Source organism: Neopelma chrysocephalum, unplaced genomic scaffold (genome assembly GCF_003984885.1).
Source record: "Neopelma chrysocephalum unplaced genomic scaffold, ASM398488v2 Primary Assembly neopelma1_44, whole genome shotgun sequence".
NCBI lineage: Eukaryota > Metazoa > Chordata > Aves > Passeriformes > Pipridae > Neopelma > Neopelma chrysocephalum.
In genome coordinates, this window is record NW_020897703.1 from 19,146,406 (window position 1) to 19,161,957 (window position 15,552).

The window sequence follows — 15,552 nt, forward strand, 5'->3', positions numbered from 1 at the left end:
ACGTGGATGCACAGACACAACTGTTCTGCTCTTTCCCGTTGTGTGAGAGATGCCCCAAGCCTGGCATAGACTGGCCCCATGCAGGCCCCCTTGCCCCAGTCTGAGTTACGCTATCGGGCCAAGCGGGACGGGAGCCAGGGTATGGAGAAACCTAATCCGAGAGTTTCCTGCAGGGCGGCTGCCTGCTGCCAGAAACAGCCCTAGCTACCCCAGCACACGCTGAGCCACCGCAGCTTTTCTCCTGCTAGTGACAGGCCGTAGCAGAGCTGGAGGCACAGTGGGTCTGAGCACTCCCCGGCCACCCCAGTGTGAAGTCCCCTGGCAGAATTAAATTGTCCCCCTGGCCACCAGAGGGGTGGCCTTGCCAGAGAAGGGAGAAATACCCCCTCGCTCCAGGCACCCTCCACACCTTGTTGCCCCAGTGTGCCCACAAACTGCCCGTGTTCCGAGGCTTTGCTCAGCCCACCCGCTCCGGGACACGGCGCAGCACAGGTGCACGGAGCCTGATCCACGCAGAGGAACCAGCCGGCAGCTGACGGGTCAGAGGGGCTGGGAAGCGAGGGGGGGGACGGATAAGGGGCTTCGGGGTGGGGCAGCAAACCCCCAGGGCTCGAGGGGACAAATCACACTTTAAGGCAAAGAAGACAAAACCGCCGGCACTTCTCCTGCCGCCCCGCGCCACCCCGACCATGCAGCCGTTTCTGGGGCAGCGCAGCCCGAGCCAGGGGGTCCCAGAGCCTGGGGGTCGCAGCCCCGTACCCATCGCCCCCTCCCTCCGCAGGACGCCCGGCTCCCGCGCGGAGGACCGGGCGCCCAGCCCCGTACCCGCTCTCCGGTGCCGCTCCGCTCCGCGGGTGCTTCACCGCCGGCGGCCGCACGGGGCCGGGGCTGCCCGGGCTGCCCGCCCCTTGGCAGCGCCTGGGCGGTGAGTCCGCTCCCGGCCCCCCGCCCCGCGGGACGCCCCCGGCCCCCGCACGCCCTGCAGCCGTCGCCTCTCAAGGTCGCTTCGGATTAAGGTCACGCCGCTTCTGAGGAGGACGGGGGGGCGGGTAAAGAAGGCAGTGGTGTGGCCGGCAGGGGTGGGAGCACCCTGCATTGCCCGCCGTTTGGGGTCGAGCCCCCATTCCCATCCTCCGACAGAGGCTGTCCGTCCTTAGACCCGCGTGCACCCCGCACAGCCCGATCTCCCCCTCCACAGCGCGTCCTCATTGTGTTTCTGTCCTTTCCAGGACACGATGGTCCACGGGCGCTCCCGGAACCCTCCTGCTGGGAGGGATGTAGGACTCAAAAAGCAAGGCGTAGTTTGAGCATCCTGGGGCAAAAATTCCCATGAGGATACAAGCAGGGGCAGCCTTGGGGCAGGGCAGGTCAAACTGGGGGCAAGGGGTGCAGAGCAGAGACTAAACTTTTGGGTAGGCAATGCTGTAACAGACCGGGACCCTGGGCGAGTGGCAGCACTCGCAAACACACTGCAGGAAGGCAGCGAATGCTCCCTCCCTGGCAGGTTCACTGCCCTCCTGCAGAACAAAACAGCATCCCCCCCCAAACCCTCCACATTACCTGCTCCAGGAGAGATGGGGTGCTATAGGGATGTAGTCAACTCCCACTGGGAAAGACCACTCTTCCCAATCACACCCCCATGCTGGCACAACCCCCGCCTTCCTCCCACCTGCAATAAATCCCCACTCACCACTTGCCCTCCCTGAGAGACCAGACCAGGAAGGAATCTGTGCTGGCTGGGGTTTTATTATTTATTAATCTGAACTTAAAAAAAACCAAACAAAAAACAATCAACCAAACAGAAGCATTTTAACACTCTGTCAAGGTCAGGGTGAAAAGGAGGGAAAAGAAGGCAATGGTTATAAAACAGGAACCCGAGGGCAAGGAAGAGGCCGTGCTCTGCCCTTGTTATGCAAGGCTGTGAGGGGAGGAGAGAAGGGAAACGATGGGATTTAAGACACTGTTGGCACGACACTGCAGATGATCAGCAAAATGGGCTACTCGAGGACGGGGGAGAAATTAAGTAGCTGCCCAGGCTTGCCTGCAGCCAAGAGCAGGCAGAGCAGACTCTGCTGCAGCAGAGCCTAGGAGCTCCACGGCTGCTTCTGAGAGCCCTCTGCGGCCGCATTAACCCCTCGGCACAGGAAAGGCAGGTAAGCGGCTGCTGGTCCAGTTTAATTGCAGTGGGGCCAAGGCAGACGCCAAGGCGGGTTTGAAAGCTGAAATGGATGCACCCGACTGGCAGAGAGGAGCAGAAGGGGAGGGAAGGGAGGAGGGGCAGGACTGAGGGGCGCCTGGCGGGCAGCAGCGGTGCGGGATGTGGCATACCTGGAGCCTGCAGGCAGCAGGGGATCATCAGTTGGTGGCCTGCCCACCACCTCAAGGCAGGTGTCACGCTGAGCTCCATTTGCTGAGCCAGCCAGCAGCCCTCCCAGGACTAGATGAGAGGCCAGCACACATCAGCCCCAGGCTGCTGGTCAGCTGCAGAAGTGCACTATTTACAGCACAAGAGCCAGTCCTGCTGTCTTCTCCTTCCCCAGAGCCCTGGGAAGCAAGCTTATGATGCATGGATTCATTGCATGTAATCCACCCCTCCTCTTGGGGCAAGCACGCAGGGGCCCGGCTCCAGCCACTGCCTCTGCGCCAAAGGAAAGGAAGAAAGAAGCTTACTGTGCCAGCTGGATGCAGAGCCAGGAGCAAGGACGTGCTGGCAGGGAAAAAAGCTGTGCCTGAGCTACCTGCAGCTGAGTAGTAGTATTAAGAGGGGATAAAATAACTGGATCGGCTTTTATTCAGTTCACTCATCTAAACAAGACGTGTAAACAAGAAGTGACAAGGAATTGGAGGGATGTGGTGCACACACCCAGAGTTGTGCACCACTTGGGCGGAGGCTGAGCTTGCTGGAAGAGTGGACATCTGCACTACCCCCTGCCTGGAGGTGGGGGCAGGGATGCCACCCACGCCTCCTGGAGGGACTGGGATCTCTACAGATGGTTTTTATTGACCTTTTTTTTTTTTAAGCTGTAGTATCAGCATTTGCTGGTGTTGGGATCCCTGGAGGCGTTGCTGCTACAGAGCAGCCCTTTGGCTGGGTGGGATGGTCCGACAGGCTGGCAGCCAGCTGGCGTGCCCAGTTTGTTGCGGAAGAGGTCACCTGTTCCTGGTTCTTTGTAAACCTGAGCTGTTTCTTCCCCAGTTCCCCACCTCCCCCAGCAGTCATTGCGGAGGAAGAGGGATGCCCCGTGGGTCAGTGACTTGACCCTCTTGCAGGTTCTTGACGAGCTGAGCCAGCCAGCGCTTTGTGGTGGTGTCATCCTTCAGGACCTGGGCGAAGGTGGTGTCCTTCAGCTGGTCAGGAAGGCACTGCCTGAGAGCTTCACGTGCCCTACATCAAGAGACAAGAAACGGGGCCCAACAAATAAACTCACAGGGGCAAGGGGGGAGCAAACCCCACTGGGGACAGAGCATTCCTTTGCCTGGAGGTCTCCCTGGCAGAGCCAGCCAAGGAAAGCACTGAGCAGCAGCACCGCAGCATGTGGCACTCAGCCAGCCAGTGCAGCTCCCACTCCTCATGCTAAAACCCAACAAGCCAGCCCCTGTACTCTGACACCTGTCAGTCAAGTGATGCAATGCCAGGAGATGCCAAGGCAACAAATGCACACCCAGCAGCTTTGGGCAGAGCTGCTGGTCAGCAGGAGATCAGTTTGTATTCTCTCAACTGAATTTCATCTGTTGGCTTCTACTGCTAACAGCTCGTTTGATGCAGAAGGGGCCTTCCACCTCAGGCCCTCCCCTGTACGTTGTTCAATCTACATTTGAGCCCAGGCAGTTGTGAACTGCACAGATTGAATTTGCACAAGTCCTAAACAGTCTCTGTTTCTCCCATGTACCATAAATGGTCCTGGGATTAGCAATAAAAATATCAAAGCAAAAAAACCCACCTATCTTCTACAATGAGCTAAGGCTGGCAGACCAGGGACTTTGATTCCCACTTAAGTGGGCACTGTGGAAAAGAACTGTGGTTCCAATGGAGAAGCCCCTGCCCAGACTCCTAAAATGTTTACCTGGGGTTATCGGAAAGGCGAAGGTAGCAGCGGACGACATGTTTCAGCAGCCGTGCCGATGGCTCCTTGGAGAGCTGCAGGACCATTTTACCCTGTTTGACAGAGGCCAGTGCCACCAGTTAAAGTCTTTATAAGAACAGCTTCACAATCAGCAGAGACTGGGAAAGGCCATTAGATCACTCACTCTGGCTTCCCACACAGCACAGCCCATTAACTTTCATCTGGATACCCCTGCATGGAGCCTAGCACTGCTTGCCAACGTGCCTTTGAGAAGAAGGTACGACTTGGAAAGGGTTCTCCCAGCAGCTTGGGGAAAGCTCGTCTCATCTCTGTTTGGTTTTTACCTTCCCAGGACTGCTTAGTGGTCCAGCTCTTTGTGAGATTAAAGAGAACCTGGGGTTTCCACCACTTGTGGAAGACAGACACATTCCAAACACTTTGATAAGCTCAGGCTGAGTCACCCCATGAGGTGTGTTCCCAAGCTCTGCAACACTCCCTATTCTCATCTGCATTCCCTTCATTTCAACACCCTTTTAAGAGTGTTTTAAGTTTATTAGCAATAGTCTGGGAAGCCATGCCAAAAGACTGAGCTAACCCACACCACATGTAGCACAAGATCCACATCTGGTCTTAGCATGCACCCAAGAGTTGTATTCTCTCTTTCTGCTACATCCCTCATAAAGCCGTTCCAGGGAGGCAAGGCCAGGGCAAATCTCCCCGGCCCAGCTTCCATTCCTCACACTAAGTAGGACTTTGCACATGGCTGCACCTTTGAACACGCCCAGTCAAGCAAACAGTGCAGCTGCCTTCACATGCCTGCTCTGAAGGAATTTAACAGACTGCTTACTTGTACTGACTTCAGGAGTCAATCAAATCTGCCCAACAAGTTGGGCTTTTTCCTGTAAACTACCTTGGCTAGTGCTAACCATTTTCCTCATTAGCCAAAGTCACCTGTATTTGGATATCCAGGCAGTTAGCAATTAGCAGGTCCCCCTCATCTGCCCTTTTGTAAGCTTCCTGTTCTCAGCAATTCCCCAGGATACCAATATTTCTTCAAAATGAAGAATTGCAAACTCCTCTGACAGCTCCTGGATGGAAAATACTAACTTCCTCTTTTAAAAGCATCTAATACTTGTGTAAAATCTTACTCAGTTACCAGCAGACACGGAAGTAAATCATCACTCTCACGAGATAGGAGGTACACTAAACTGATTTTTGAAAGCACTGTGGAATATTGATCCTGTCAGTGCTTCACCCAGTGATGGGACTATACCACAGCTAGGACTTCTTCCATGCTAACACACCCACATCCTTCTGTGTTCAAGGAACAATTCATGTTTGGGAATGGTATGGTCTCCTTCCTTCCCCTATCCCAGGGTTTCTAATTACATCCTTCACTTTGTCACCGAGCCAGATATACTTCCATCAAAGCTGATTTTTTTCTTGAATGCAAAAATCATGTCACATTAAACATTATGGACATCAGCTCACAATCATTCATATTTTCCTGTTTGTGGATCAATTAGGAGGTAACGTTTTCTTTATATTTGCAAAAACAGACAAATAAATGTTCCTAATGAAAGCACAGCATTTAGTCAGAGAACCAGCATTGCTAAGTGCTTAACTTACTGCTGCATTTTCTTCTCCTGAGACTGCTCTTTAAAAAGCAAACAAATGCACACAAAAGCATGGCAATAACTATTCCAGGGCAAGCATGTGTTCCCCTTGGTGAGCTCAAAGATAAAGCTCAAGCTGGGGCTATTACTTCTGGGATGAAAAAATTATAGTACCCAAACTTGTCCATTACAGGAAACAGGGAATGGACAGAAATTGTCTGCTCTCTCTGTGCTCCAACACAAAAATTAGAGCATATGCAGCAGCCAGTAGGAGCCAGATTCAAAAAGGAAAAAAAGGAGAGTGGCATTCCAGGCAGCAAACAGGAAACTTGTGAAACTCCTTGGTCAAAGACACTGTGGATGCAGAATGTTTCTATGGGTTCAAGGATAGGAACACTGGTGTTTACAGCACAGAAAACCCACAACTGGCCCCAGAAATCCAAAGCTCAAAGTAGCTGACAGCTGTGAGACTGTTATGAGAACAAGTATCATAGACTTGCCCTGCTCCTACTCCTTCACTCAACCTGCTGCTCTTTCAGCCTGTTGTGGGAGACAGAAATGGGATGTGGATTCATGATCTGAACTTTGTGATCATTCTTACACAAAATTAAATCAATTCACATTCCACCATCAACTCTGAAAACTCTTTTCCCTCTCTGAAGAGGTTTACCTGTTTTATCTTGAGGACTCAGTATGTGTTCTCTTGATATCCAAAACAAGAGAAATCCAGAGGAAACATGGAAGCAGAGAGCTACAGCGTCACTAGCAATTAGCCCAAGAACGATTTGCCTCCCTCATCCTGTGCTCTAGCCAGACAGCAGTAAAGTTGCTGTTGAAGAAGCTGGCTGCTACAGTGTAATTCTGTCTTTTTTAAATACAAAAAAAAATATTTTAAAAACAAATGATCTTACCAGTATCATGGCAACATGGGAAAACCGCTCATAAGTCTGACAGATGTATGCCAGCCCTGTGTCATCCAGGAGGATTTTCTGAAGAATAAATGTAGCAACCTAGAAAGGGGAGAAAGCAGAAAACAAAGCCTATAAACAACTTATCTACCCTGAAAAGGGGCAGCCTTTGCGTGGTGCTCTTTTCAAGGCATCCCTAGAGCTGAAAGGCCTTTCAGTAGGCAGCAAATGCTTTATTCAGTGAAAATTAAAAGCCAAAAGAAAATGCAGGACAGTACACAATGCTTGGCATCTGTCTAAAGAAAAGAGATGTAAACAAATCAGAGTGTACAAAATGACTGGATGCAGGTTGCATAAGACAGCAACTACTGCTGGGCCACTCAAGAGCAGCCTCAGGTTTTGGTTTGTTTGGTTTTTGAGAAGGTAAAAACTCCACTCAGACTTGTCCCAGTATTTCCAACAGGACAAAAGCCATCTCTGCAGGGTACCTGCTCCTGGTCAGTCAGAGATGAACAACAGAAAGTCTTTATTAAGACAAAAAAATTAGGTACCGTTTTGGAGAGTTCACTGCCAGACTCCATAATGCGTAAGCACAGGGGGATAATTTCTGTTGTCAATAAGAAATTTATCACTTCTTGCTCGTCAGTTTTCACCAAGGCACCTTGAAGGAAAAACAAAACACAAAAATCAATAAACAATAAATTGTTTCAAAAAATCTCACCTTTCAAAGAGGGCTTGGGCTCTGCCATTCCCAGGAACCATTCAGTCTGAACGGCAGGCAGAGCAACTGTTATCCTAAATATGCTGCAGCACATGGCTGGAGAAGAAATCATTTTGGCAGCCTAAAAGTAATCAAGTTGGGTTTGGGGGTTGTTTGTTTTTCAGAAAGGGGATACACTCTTGGTTCTCCCTCAGCAGTAACACAAAGGCAAGAGGATCATGCCACTCACAGCAACCTCTGGGAGGAAGAAATGCATTTTGAAACACTCTTACTCCAAGCATTGAGAGAGAAAGGTTTGGGGTAGAGAGAAGAAAGAAAAAAACAGGATAAGGGGAAGACAGGGCAAATACACCTAAGTCAATAAATGACAGAAACCCAAAGAAAACCCAGTCTGCACCCACCTCTCCCAATGTCTAGCTGGGAGGGTTGAGGGTGAAGGCAAGACAAGTCTGCAGGTGCTTATACTCACAGAAACATATTTTTGCATTTAGTCTTCAATGGGTTTTTTTTGTAAGTGAAAAGCCCAGTTCCTACACACTAAAAGGAACTTAGTGGAATTGCCTCCACAACTGATGGAAAAGGAACAGCTGCTCCTCTTAACACTACAGGACTCAGAAGATCTCAATATAAAGAGACCTCTGACTTTGTCATGCAGGTCTCTTTTCCCACAGCATGAACTGCTCTAACTCAACAGGAGACCACTGCTCCAGCATTAGTCTGGTTGCTTACCAATCACTCCAAGGCTTGTGAGCCGCAGGTACTCAAATGGACGTGTCTTGCTGACCGTGTGCAGGAAGGGGTACAGGAAGAGAGGGATATGAGCTGCCAGAAAAGCTGACCTGTGGGAAAGGGAGAACACACAATGTGAGCAACAAGGAAAGCAAAGTGAGCATACAATCCAGCACTGCCACACAGAGCTTTAGGCTGCTGGACAGCATTGCTGCTGCTCCTTAAAAGTGTGTAACAGTTCTATCTCTGATAGAAAGGCATGAAGTAAATTCTGCACTCGGCGCAGCACAAAACCTGATCAGAGCACCTGATCTGTCAGTTGCCTGCATTGCTGCTTCCAGCTGACCAGGAACAGAGCACGCCCTGTTGTTTTTATATTACCTCTTCCTGCTACCCAGACCCTCTGCTTTGTACATTCACTGTCACATTTCACTCTGCAGGCTCTCAGTGGCAAGGACAGTCATCCTCAATGCATGACAGAAATACAGAGTGGCTAACTCTAGGCATCACCACAGTTTAAATGCGCACAGACACCTTTTCCCCAAGAGCCCTCACGCTGTCTTCTGGCAGTAGTGAAAAATACAGACTGCAGGGAGAAACCTGGAGATTGCTCTGCTAGCAGAGGGAAGCTCTCTTGCACGATCATCCAACATACTTCTTCCATTTTCAGTGTTCAAATTTTAAATGTAAAGGTGAGTACTGTAAAACTACCCTATTTATTTGGTTATCTCATGGAGGGTTGCTGTGTAACAGTGCTTTGCAGCAGCTCGAAAACAACTTCAGCTATGCTGCTGCTCAGCAGGAACAGAAGCATGAGATTATGGATCTCTGGGTAGTATTAGCTACTGATTTTGGCTGAACCAACATTATATTTTCCCCTGCTGACACTGGCTGGGCACAGACTGAGAAAATCTGAAGTCAGACATTGGCTGAGGACTCCAGAAATGGCTCTGCTACTGCTCCCTTACCTCACACAGTCTCTGGGAAGGACAGTCCTGCCCATTCCACCCTTTCAACAGCTGGTCTAAATAACTGTAAGCTGCTTGTCTAAATAGATGTAAGCTCATTAAAACAAGGATCCTGCACACAGCACTCAACATAAAGGTGCCCTTAGCTCTGGCTGACCTTCCAAGAGCTGCCACAACGGAATGTTTTGGAAATTTGCAAAACCTTAGGATGATCCAAGGGATGCAATTCGTTTAGGACCACCATAAAGCTGCATCCTGATAATCCATACAAACAAGTGAAAGCAGCAGGTAGCTGTCTATCTACCAGCTTTATGGTCTGTTTCACTTCTGTAAGTAAAAGAGAAAGGAGCTTATGTACTTCTGGAGTCAAACACACAGGCTGAGCTGTCAACATCAACACCTCTGAAAACTCACACATTTGGAAATGCTTACCTGGTTTCAGGGTGTGAAGCAACACACTGTAGCAGAGCTAAAGCATTGCAGACTCTGTTGGACTGATGGGCTGTCAAAGTTGGAGGGTTGATGGATGGGTAAATATTTACAATTTCCTAAAAATTAACAGATAAAGAAAAGTTAAAGGAGAAAAATACCAGAAAGCTACCCCAAAGCACGTGCCCAGCAAGGAACTGCGGTGACAGCAGATGAGAGTCTGCTTTCACCAAGCATCGCTTTGAAGTTACAACGCAGCCACCATGCTGCCCAGGCAAAGGCAGAGCTGGGTCAGAGTCAACTTGACAAGGAGTCACAGGAATGCATTCAAACCCTTAGTTTCAGTAAAAGAGGGTTCATTTGATTTCTTGGCTCTTTTACTACTGTAGAATCTGTTTTGAACTTCCAGATCAAAGAGGCATCCTAGAGGCAGAGGACACCCACTCTGCTCACAGTGTAGCTGCTGGTACTCTTCTAACTCAATGCAGGGGAAGCAGCTGAGGCTGAGAAATCCAATTCAGAAATCTGCCTGCTTCCAGCTATAGCTCCCTTATAATTTTCTTTGCTTGTCAGGGCTACTCAGTCAAGAGTTTAACATTGCCAATGCTGCACTCTTTCCTCCTTGGAAGGAAACCACCAGATTTGGCATTGAGTGATAGCCAGTCATCACCTGCAGAGTGTTTGCCCAGCAATAAGCTGAGCTGCTCAGTTTCACATGAAATGCAGGTACCTTCCCTTGCAAGGGTATCTGCAGCAGTGAGCAGCATTTCCCTGCTGCCTTCCCAAGGGGTCCCTGCAAGGGCAACCTTCTGACCAGAAAGTACACTCATGCAAAAGAAATCAAACCTGCAGTCTTAGGAGAAAGACTGCTGTGGTTCTGCTATGACATCATACCAAAATAAGCAGAATGGGATCCACAGGGAGCTCATACATCCAAGAACTTTCCTGTTCTCCTACCAACTATGTAAGCTGTCTAATTAGAAATATCAGTCTCACATGTCACCTTGATAATGATGATTAACGGCAAATGAGCTTCCCACATCTGCTCTCCTCACATGATCTAACATAGATCATATTCCCAGCAATGGCAGTAAGGGATCCCACCAGTGCCTCCCCAGATCCCCACCATGGACACACAGGCTCTGACACATGCTGGTGCTGCACCACAGGCAGTCTGACCCACCTGAAGGAGTGCTGCGATGGTGCCAAACGAGTGCCACAGCATCGGGGCAAGGTCAGGCACAGACTCGCGCTTCTTGCTCAGCTCCAGCAGCGCGTTCTCCCGTGTCTCAGGGCTGGACAGCTCATTGATCCATTGGTAAATCTTTTCACGGTCAACCTGAGCCAGTGCTGTTGGCACAGGCTGGGAGGGAGACAAGAAAACTTCAGTCCAAACATTTTATCCACTTCTCAACCAAACCCTTTCCACAACCTGTCAGAATGGCCAAAAAGTGCTCAAGAAACTCCTGAGTGAAGGGGTGAGAACTAAAGCTCCTTCAAGGTGCCCTGGACATGGATCCACCCCTTCCTTAGATTAGCGTTATCACTTCACCTATTGAAAATGCAAAGGCTTTACTTTCTGGCCTGACTTGTTGAGACAGTCTCTCTTAATCCACTTGTCAAGCAGTACCTCGTAACTTCATTCAGCAATGTGAGAGCCAAGCTACTGCCTGCCTGTGCCAGCAGAGCTCCCAGGGAGTGACACACACTCCAGCCAGCTATCATTTGTTCCACCTGCATTTAGCACGCATTCATTTCATGCTTCAAGAGCAAGATTCCACAAATTCAAAGTAAAGCAGATGCTACCTTTTTCCCCTCCAAAAACACCCATGACATTGGAAACTGCCAATGGGATTCACCCAGTGTACATGAGAAAAATATTCATACAAATAATAGAAAAATTCTCACTACTCCAACACCAGCATGACATGGGCCACAGCCAGTAACACCTGCTGTTTTCAATGGTTCATATTCATCCCAGGTACTTTGTCCACATGCATGGAGCTAAAAGGGAATTTTTCAAGAATGATTTTGTGCAGGATCTCAGGGTGATTTGATTACTGTTCAAAATAAACCCCGAGAAGGGTAGATCAGTATTCATAGTCAAGACCCATTTTCTACTACTCAGGAGAAATCCAGAAGTTCTCTTCTGCCTCTCTTGGAATATCAGGGAAAGAACAGAATCCAGGTCAACAAGTTCTCAAAACAAAAAAATGAGGGAGGAAAAGAGAGACTGTATCATAGTTTCTGTGGAGAACATCATGATTAAGCCTTCCAGTGAAAGTTTGTCTCACTGGTGCTCCTGAGCCAGCCCTCATGCCACCAGCCCTGCATTTCCCAGCTGGGAACAGGACTGTGTTTCCTTCTTTGTTTTTTAACTGAAACTCTTCAGGCGCTCACCACAACAGATGTGAGCAGAGCCTGTACTGCACTGACAGCAACGCTACCACCAAGCAGCTATCACCAAGAGACACAAGAGAATACAAGGCAGTTCAGGAACTGAAAGTGGCTGGAACCAAGCCTGAAGCCACATGGCAGAGGCAGTACCAGAACTACCAGAGGGATGGAGAGAGACTTAAGCTTTGGCAGACACTGGCAGAGCTTTCTGTTTCTATTTCTGTGAAGGTTTTCCCTCCTCTGTTCATCCCCATTTTATAGCCATAGTCATGTCCACACAGATTCCTCCCCAGCTATGGGACATCTCTCTCCCCCAGCCATTTTCATCATATTATTTAACATAAATGTTTATATATAAGCCAATGTAGTGTTATCAATCCCTGTACTCAAGGGTTCAAATACTTTTTTAGATGTTTATCTTTTCTCCTATCCTCTTTTTTCCTCACTGTTGTGGTTTAGGAATGGTATTCTCCAATGTAGTGCCTCCACTGAGCCGCAAGCCTTACTCATTCCCCCCTCTGCCTCCAGGCTACTGCAAAAATTAACCCTGTCCTGGCCAGAACCAGGACACTCACCTACTCTATTTTAATTTTTTTTTTTTGCAACATCTCACACTAAATTAATAATCCTGAAAAGTTTATTGTGCCCTTACAGCTGTGAGTGCAATTGCAATGGCAACTTCTACAGTGAAGCTGAAAAAGAGAAGAAGAATCAACAGAGATAATTTGTTTTTATTTGGGATGCTGCAGTGACAAGCAGTGTACAATAATGTTGTTATACTTGCATTATCTAAAGCTTCCATCTATTTTTCTAGACTCACTGGAAGTTTCAGTTCCTGTAAGCTTAAATACATTGGTCCTTTACAAGCACAATCATGTGCTTGTGATCCCTAGAGAACACTAAGTAGATTTTCCACACAATTAAGTTTATGATGTCCAATATCTGCCTTAGCCAGAACAAACTGCTTTTCACAGGCTCTATGGTTGCTCCTTTCACTTTAGTTCAAACAGAAAAACATATTTTTCCTAATTTCCTACTTTATTGCTGTTCCTTCTTCTTCTAAGACCCAAAATTCTGGCAAACCCTGAGGGCCACGCAAATCCTGCGAGCTCCAAGACAGAACCCTGTCAGGCAGACTTTCTTTTGAACACAGGGAAAGTGGAACTTACCAACAGTATCACGGCAGAAATTCGCCATCCCTGCACACTATGAAAGATCTTGTAACACCTTCCTCAGGAGAAAAAACATTACCTCAAACATCCATGCCTGATTACACCTCCAACAATCACATAACAAACAGATTTACACAAATGGCTTTTTCTTCCTAACTGAGCAGTTGGTGCTACACACACTGGTAGAAGTACTGGTCAGCCAAAGCAGAATGTTGACTAACTGGATACATGTGCTTATTCAACTATTTTGACAGATCATCTGCTTAAAAATACCAAAATGAACTTTGAACTTCCATAGCAGCAAATCAGGTGATTTGATCTGGGCTTTCAATGCCTTACAGCTATTTGTAGCTTGTTCTCAAGCACTCTATTACGTCTCCAGGTCTGAAACAGAAGTGTCAGCTATGCCATCACCAATGCTCTGGCTCACCACAGCTTTATCACAAGAGTGTTCACACCCCTGAAGGGATTCCTGAGCCAATTCATGGCCCTACTAAGAGGTAATGTTATTTACCACAGGTCATGAGCACATTTCCAGAGCCAAACTCCCTTTCCTGTCACCTTTAGTCTAACCATATTAACTAACTGTGGTAGGAAACATTTAAATACAGAACTACCTGGTAGCACAACCTCTGTATAAATTAAACATGCATTCAAGTGAGTCCTGAAATAAAGTTGATCTCTATTCCCGAAGCAAATTTTTTTCTTAAAACTGTCTTAAAAAAAGAGAGGTGGCTAGAATACATACAGTGGATTAATAGGAGATACATATAATGGGGGTCCTTCGTGCATTTCAACAAACACTTAGGAATTAGATTGCTATAAAAATGTGAATGCTCATTAAGAGAGTTCACTGTGATCTTGCACACCCTTCTGTGCTCTGGAATGCAATACTTTAAACCAGAATATTTGCCAGCACTCCAGGAACCAGCTAAAGTCACGAGCACTTGAACAAAGTGGGAAAACTTAAAAAGTTCTCTCAACTCCTGCTCATCGGAACTTGACTCACTCATTAGCTTGTTAGTCCAAGCAGACCTTTGAGCTAAGTTCATTTGAAGCAGCTCTAACTGCTGGTTTTGCAATACACCTCCCACACCCAACATACACAAGACTCAATCAGCTCTAGGAAGACTCACACACACCATGAAGGTGCATTTGGAGAAGTGAAAACCAAACCACAAACCCACTCTGGTGGGAGATCCGAGACAATAATCACATCCTTTAAACTCAGCTTCCATTTTTGAACCCACCCAGGCCAAGACACAATCCCACTCCCACCAGTCTGAACATCACGCACCACATCCCACCTCAGGAGTTTCCAGAAGGGGATAAGAGCAAGCACCACATACAGACAGCACTGCACTGAACAGTACTGGGGGAAAAGGGAAGCAGGAACAGGCAGCCTCTGCCTTTCCTCCTGCCCGTCTGCTGCCCTAAGAGTCTTTTCCTTACCTCCTCTTTCCCTCTGCAGTCAAGGCCAGAAGTAAAACAGCTCCCCAGAGGGCACAAAAGGTGGGTGGGCATGCAGGAGGTGTCATGAATGAGTGTTTTAAGGTCACTTGAAGAAGAGGGTCTACTCTGAACCTTGTGAGGGTCTTCCTTATCATCCTTATTCTTACCCTTTTCTTCCTCGCCCAACCCCCCTGGAATAATTTTTCCGGTTAATTTTTGGTTGTAGGTTGATTGATTTTAGATTTTTGTTTGCTTTTTCTCCCTGTACTTTAACCAGCTAGTGAGCAGTAGAGCAAACCTTGCCAACGAACTCTGTCGCACTTCTGCTTTTACATTAAACCTGCTTTTGTCGATACTTTTGCTGGCGATTCTTTAAAGTGACATCAAAACAGTCATTCGCGACAGGAGGCACCCAGACGCAGGGAGGGGGGGAAAGCCCTACGCGATGCACACCAGGCGGAGGACGCAGAGCCGGGACACCCAGCGGGGAAACCCTCGGGGCCCTTGGACGAGCCACGCCGCCCCACGAGCAGCACAGCCTGGCCCGGAGCAGCCCCGGAGGAGCGGCCGGAGCGAGGCTGCCGCCAAAGACATCCGCAGGGACGGAGCTCACCAGGGCTCCGCCGCCCCGCGGGCCCAAGTCTGCCCACCGCGCTCCGGCCGAGGGAAAGGGAATGGCCCCTCGCAGCGACGAGCGGCCGCGTCCCCGCTCCCCGCGCAACGGGGGCCCCTCCCCAGCGCCGTCCCGCCGGCTCACCGCGGCCGTGGCCAGGCTGTGCATGGTCGGTGTGTGGGCGCGGTGCCGGTACCCCCTCAGGCCGCCGCAGCCATCATGGACCCGGAGCCGCCGCGACCCTTCACCCTCCGCGCGGGGCACGCTGGGAACGGGGAGGCGGGACAGCGCCTGCGCGAGCCGCGGGCGCGCGCGCAGGGCGCGCCGGGAAGGCGCCGCCGCGCTGACGTGAGCGGGCGCGCGTCGCGCGGCGTCTCGCGCTGCCGCCGCAGCCGGTTCCCGCCATCCGCCGCCAGGCCCCGCCCCCCCCGGGCCTTACCCCGGGACCCGCCGGGACTGCAGGTACCAAGAACTCCCCTCGCC

At 49.4% G+C, this 15,552-nt stretch overlaps 2 protein-coding genes across 5 annotated transcripts in view; one reads left to right on the top strand and one right to left on the bottom strand.

Moving 5' to 3' along the window:
- Positions 1–1,728: 1,728 nt before the first annotated feature.
- Positions 1,729–15,332, bottom strand: CNOT9 (CCR4-NOT transcription complex subunit 9). 4 transcript variants are annotated; one of them, XM_027678860.1, is made up of 8 exons: positions 15,214–15,332; positions 10,619–10,798; positions 9,439–9,554; positions 8,039–8,148; positions 7,140–7,249; positions 6,592–6,690; positions 4,065–4,156; positions 1,729–3,385 (listed from the first exon to the last, which is right to left on the bottom strand). In XM_027678860.1, the coding sequence occupies exons 1-8, from the start codon at positions 15,235–15,237 to the stop codon at positions 3,217–3,219; spliced, it is 900 nt and encodes a 299-aa protein (XP_027534661.1). In that variant the 5' UTR covers positions 15,238–15,332; the 3' UTR covers positions 1,729–3,216. The 4 variants fall into 4 exon arrangements, with proteins under 4 accessions (XP_027534661.1, XP_027534660.1, XP_027534658.1 ...); XM_027678859.1 differs by having other exon boundaries at positions 1,729–3,391; XM_027678857.1 differs by lacking the exon at positions 15,214–15,332 and adding an exon at positions 14,457–14,641 and having other exon boundaries at positions 1,729–3,391.
- A 123-nt stretch (positions 15,333–15,455) lies between these two features.
- The window catches only part of USP37 (ubiquitin specific peptidase 37), a 36,951-nt gene continuing 36,854 nt past the window's right edge, over positions 15,456–15,552 (top strand). The window contains exon 1 of the mRNA XM_027678862.1: positions 15,456–15,531. The gene's annotated coding sequence lies outside the window, so the exon portion shown is untranslated. The remainder of the gene's footprint in view (positions 15,532–15,552) is intronic.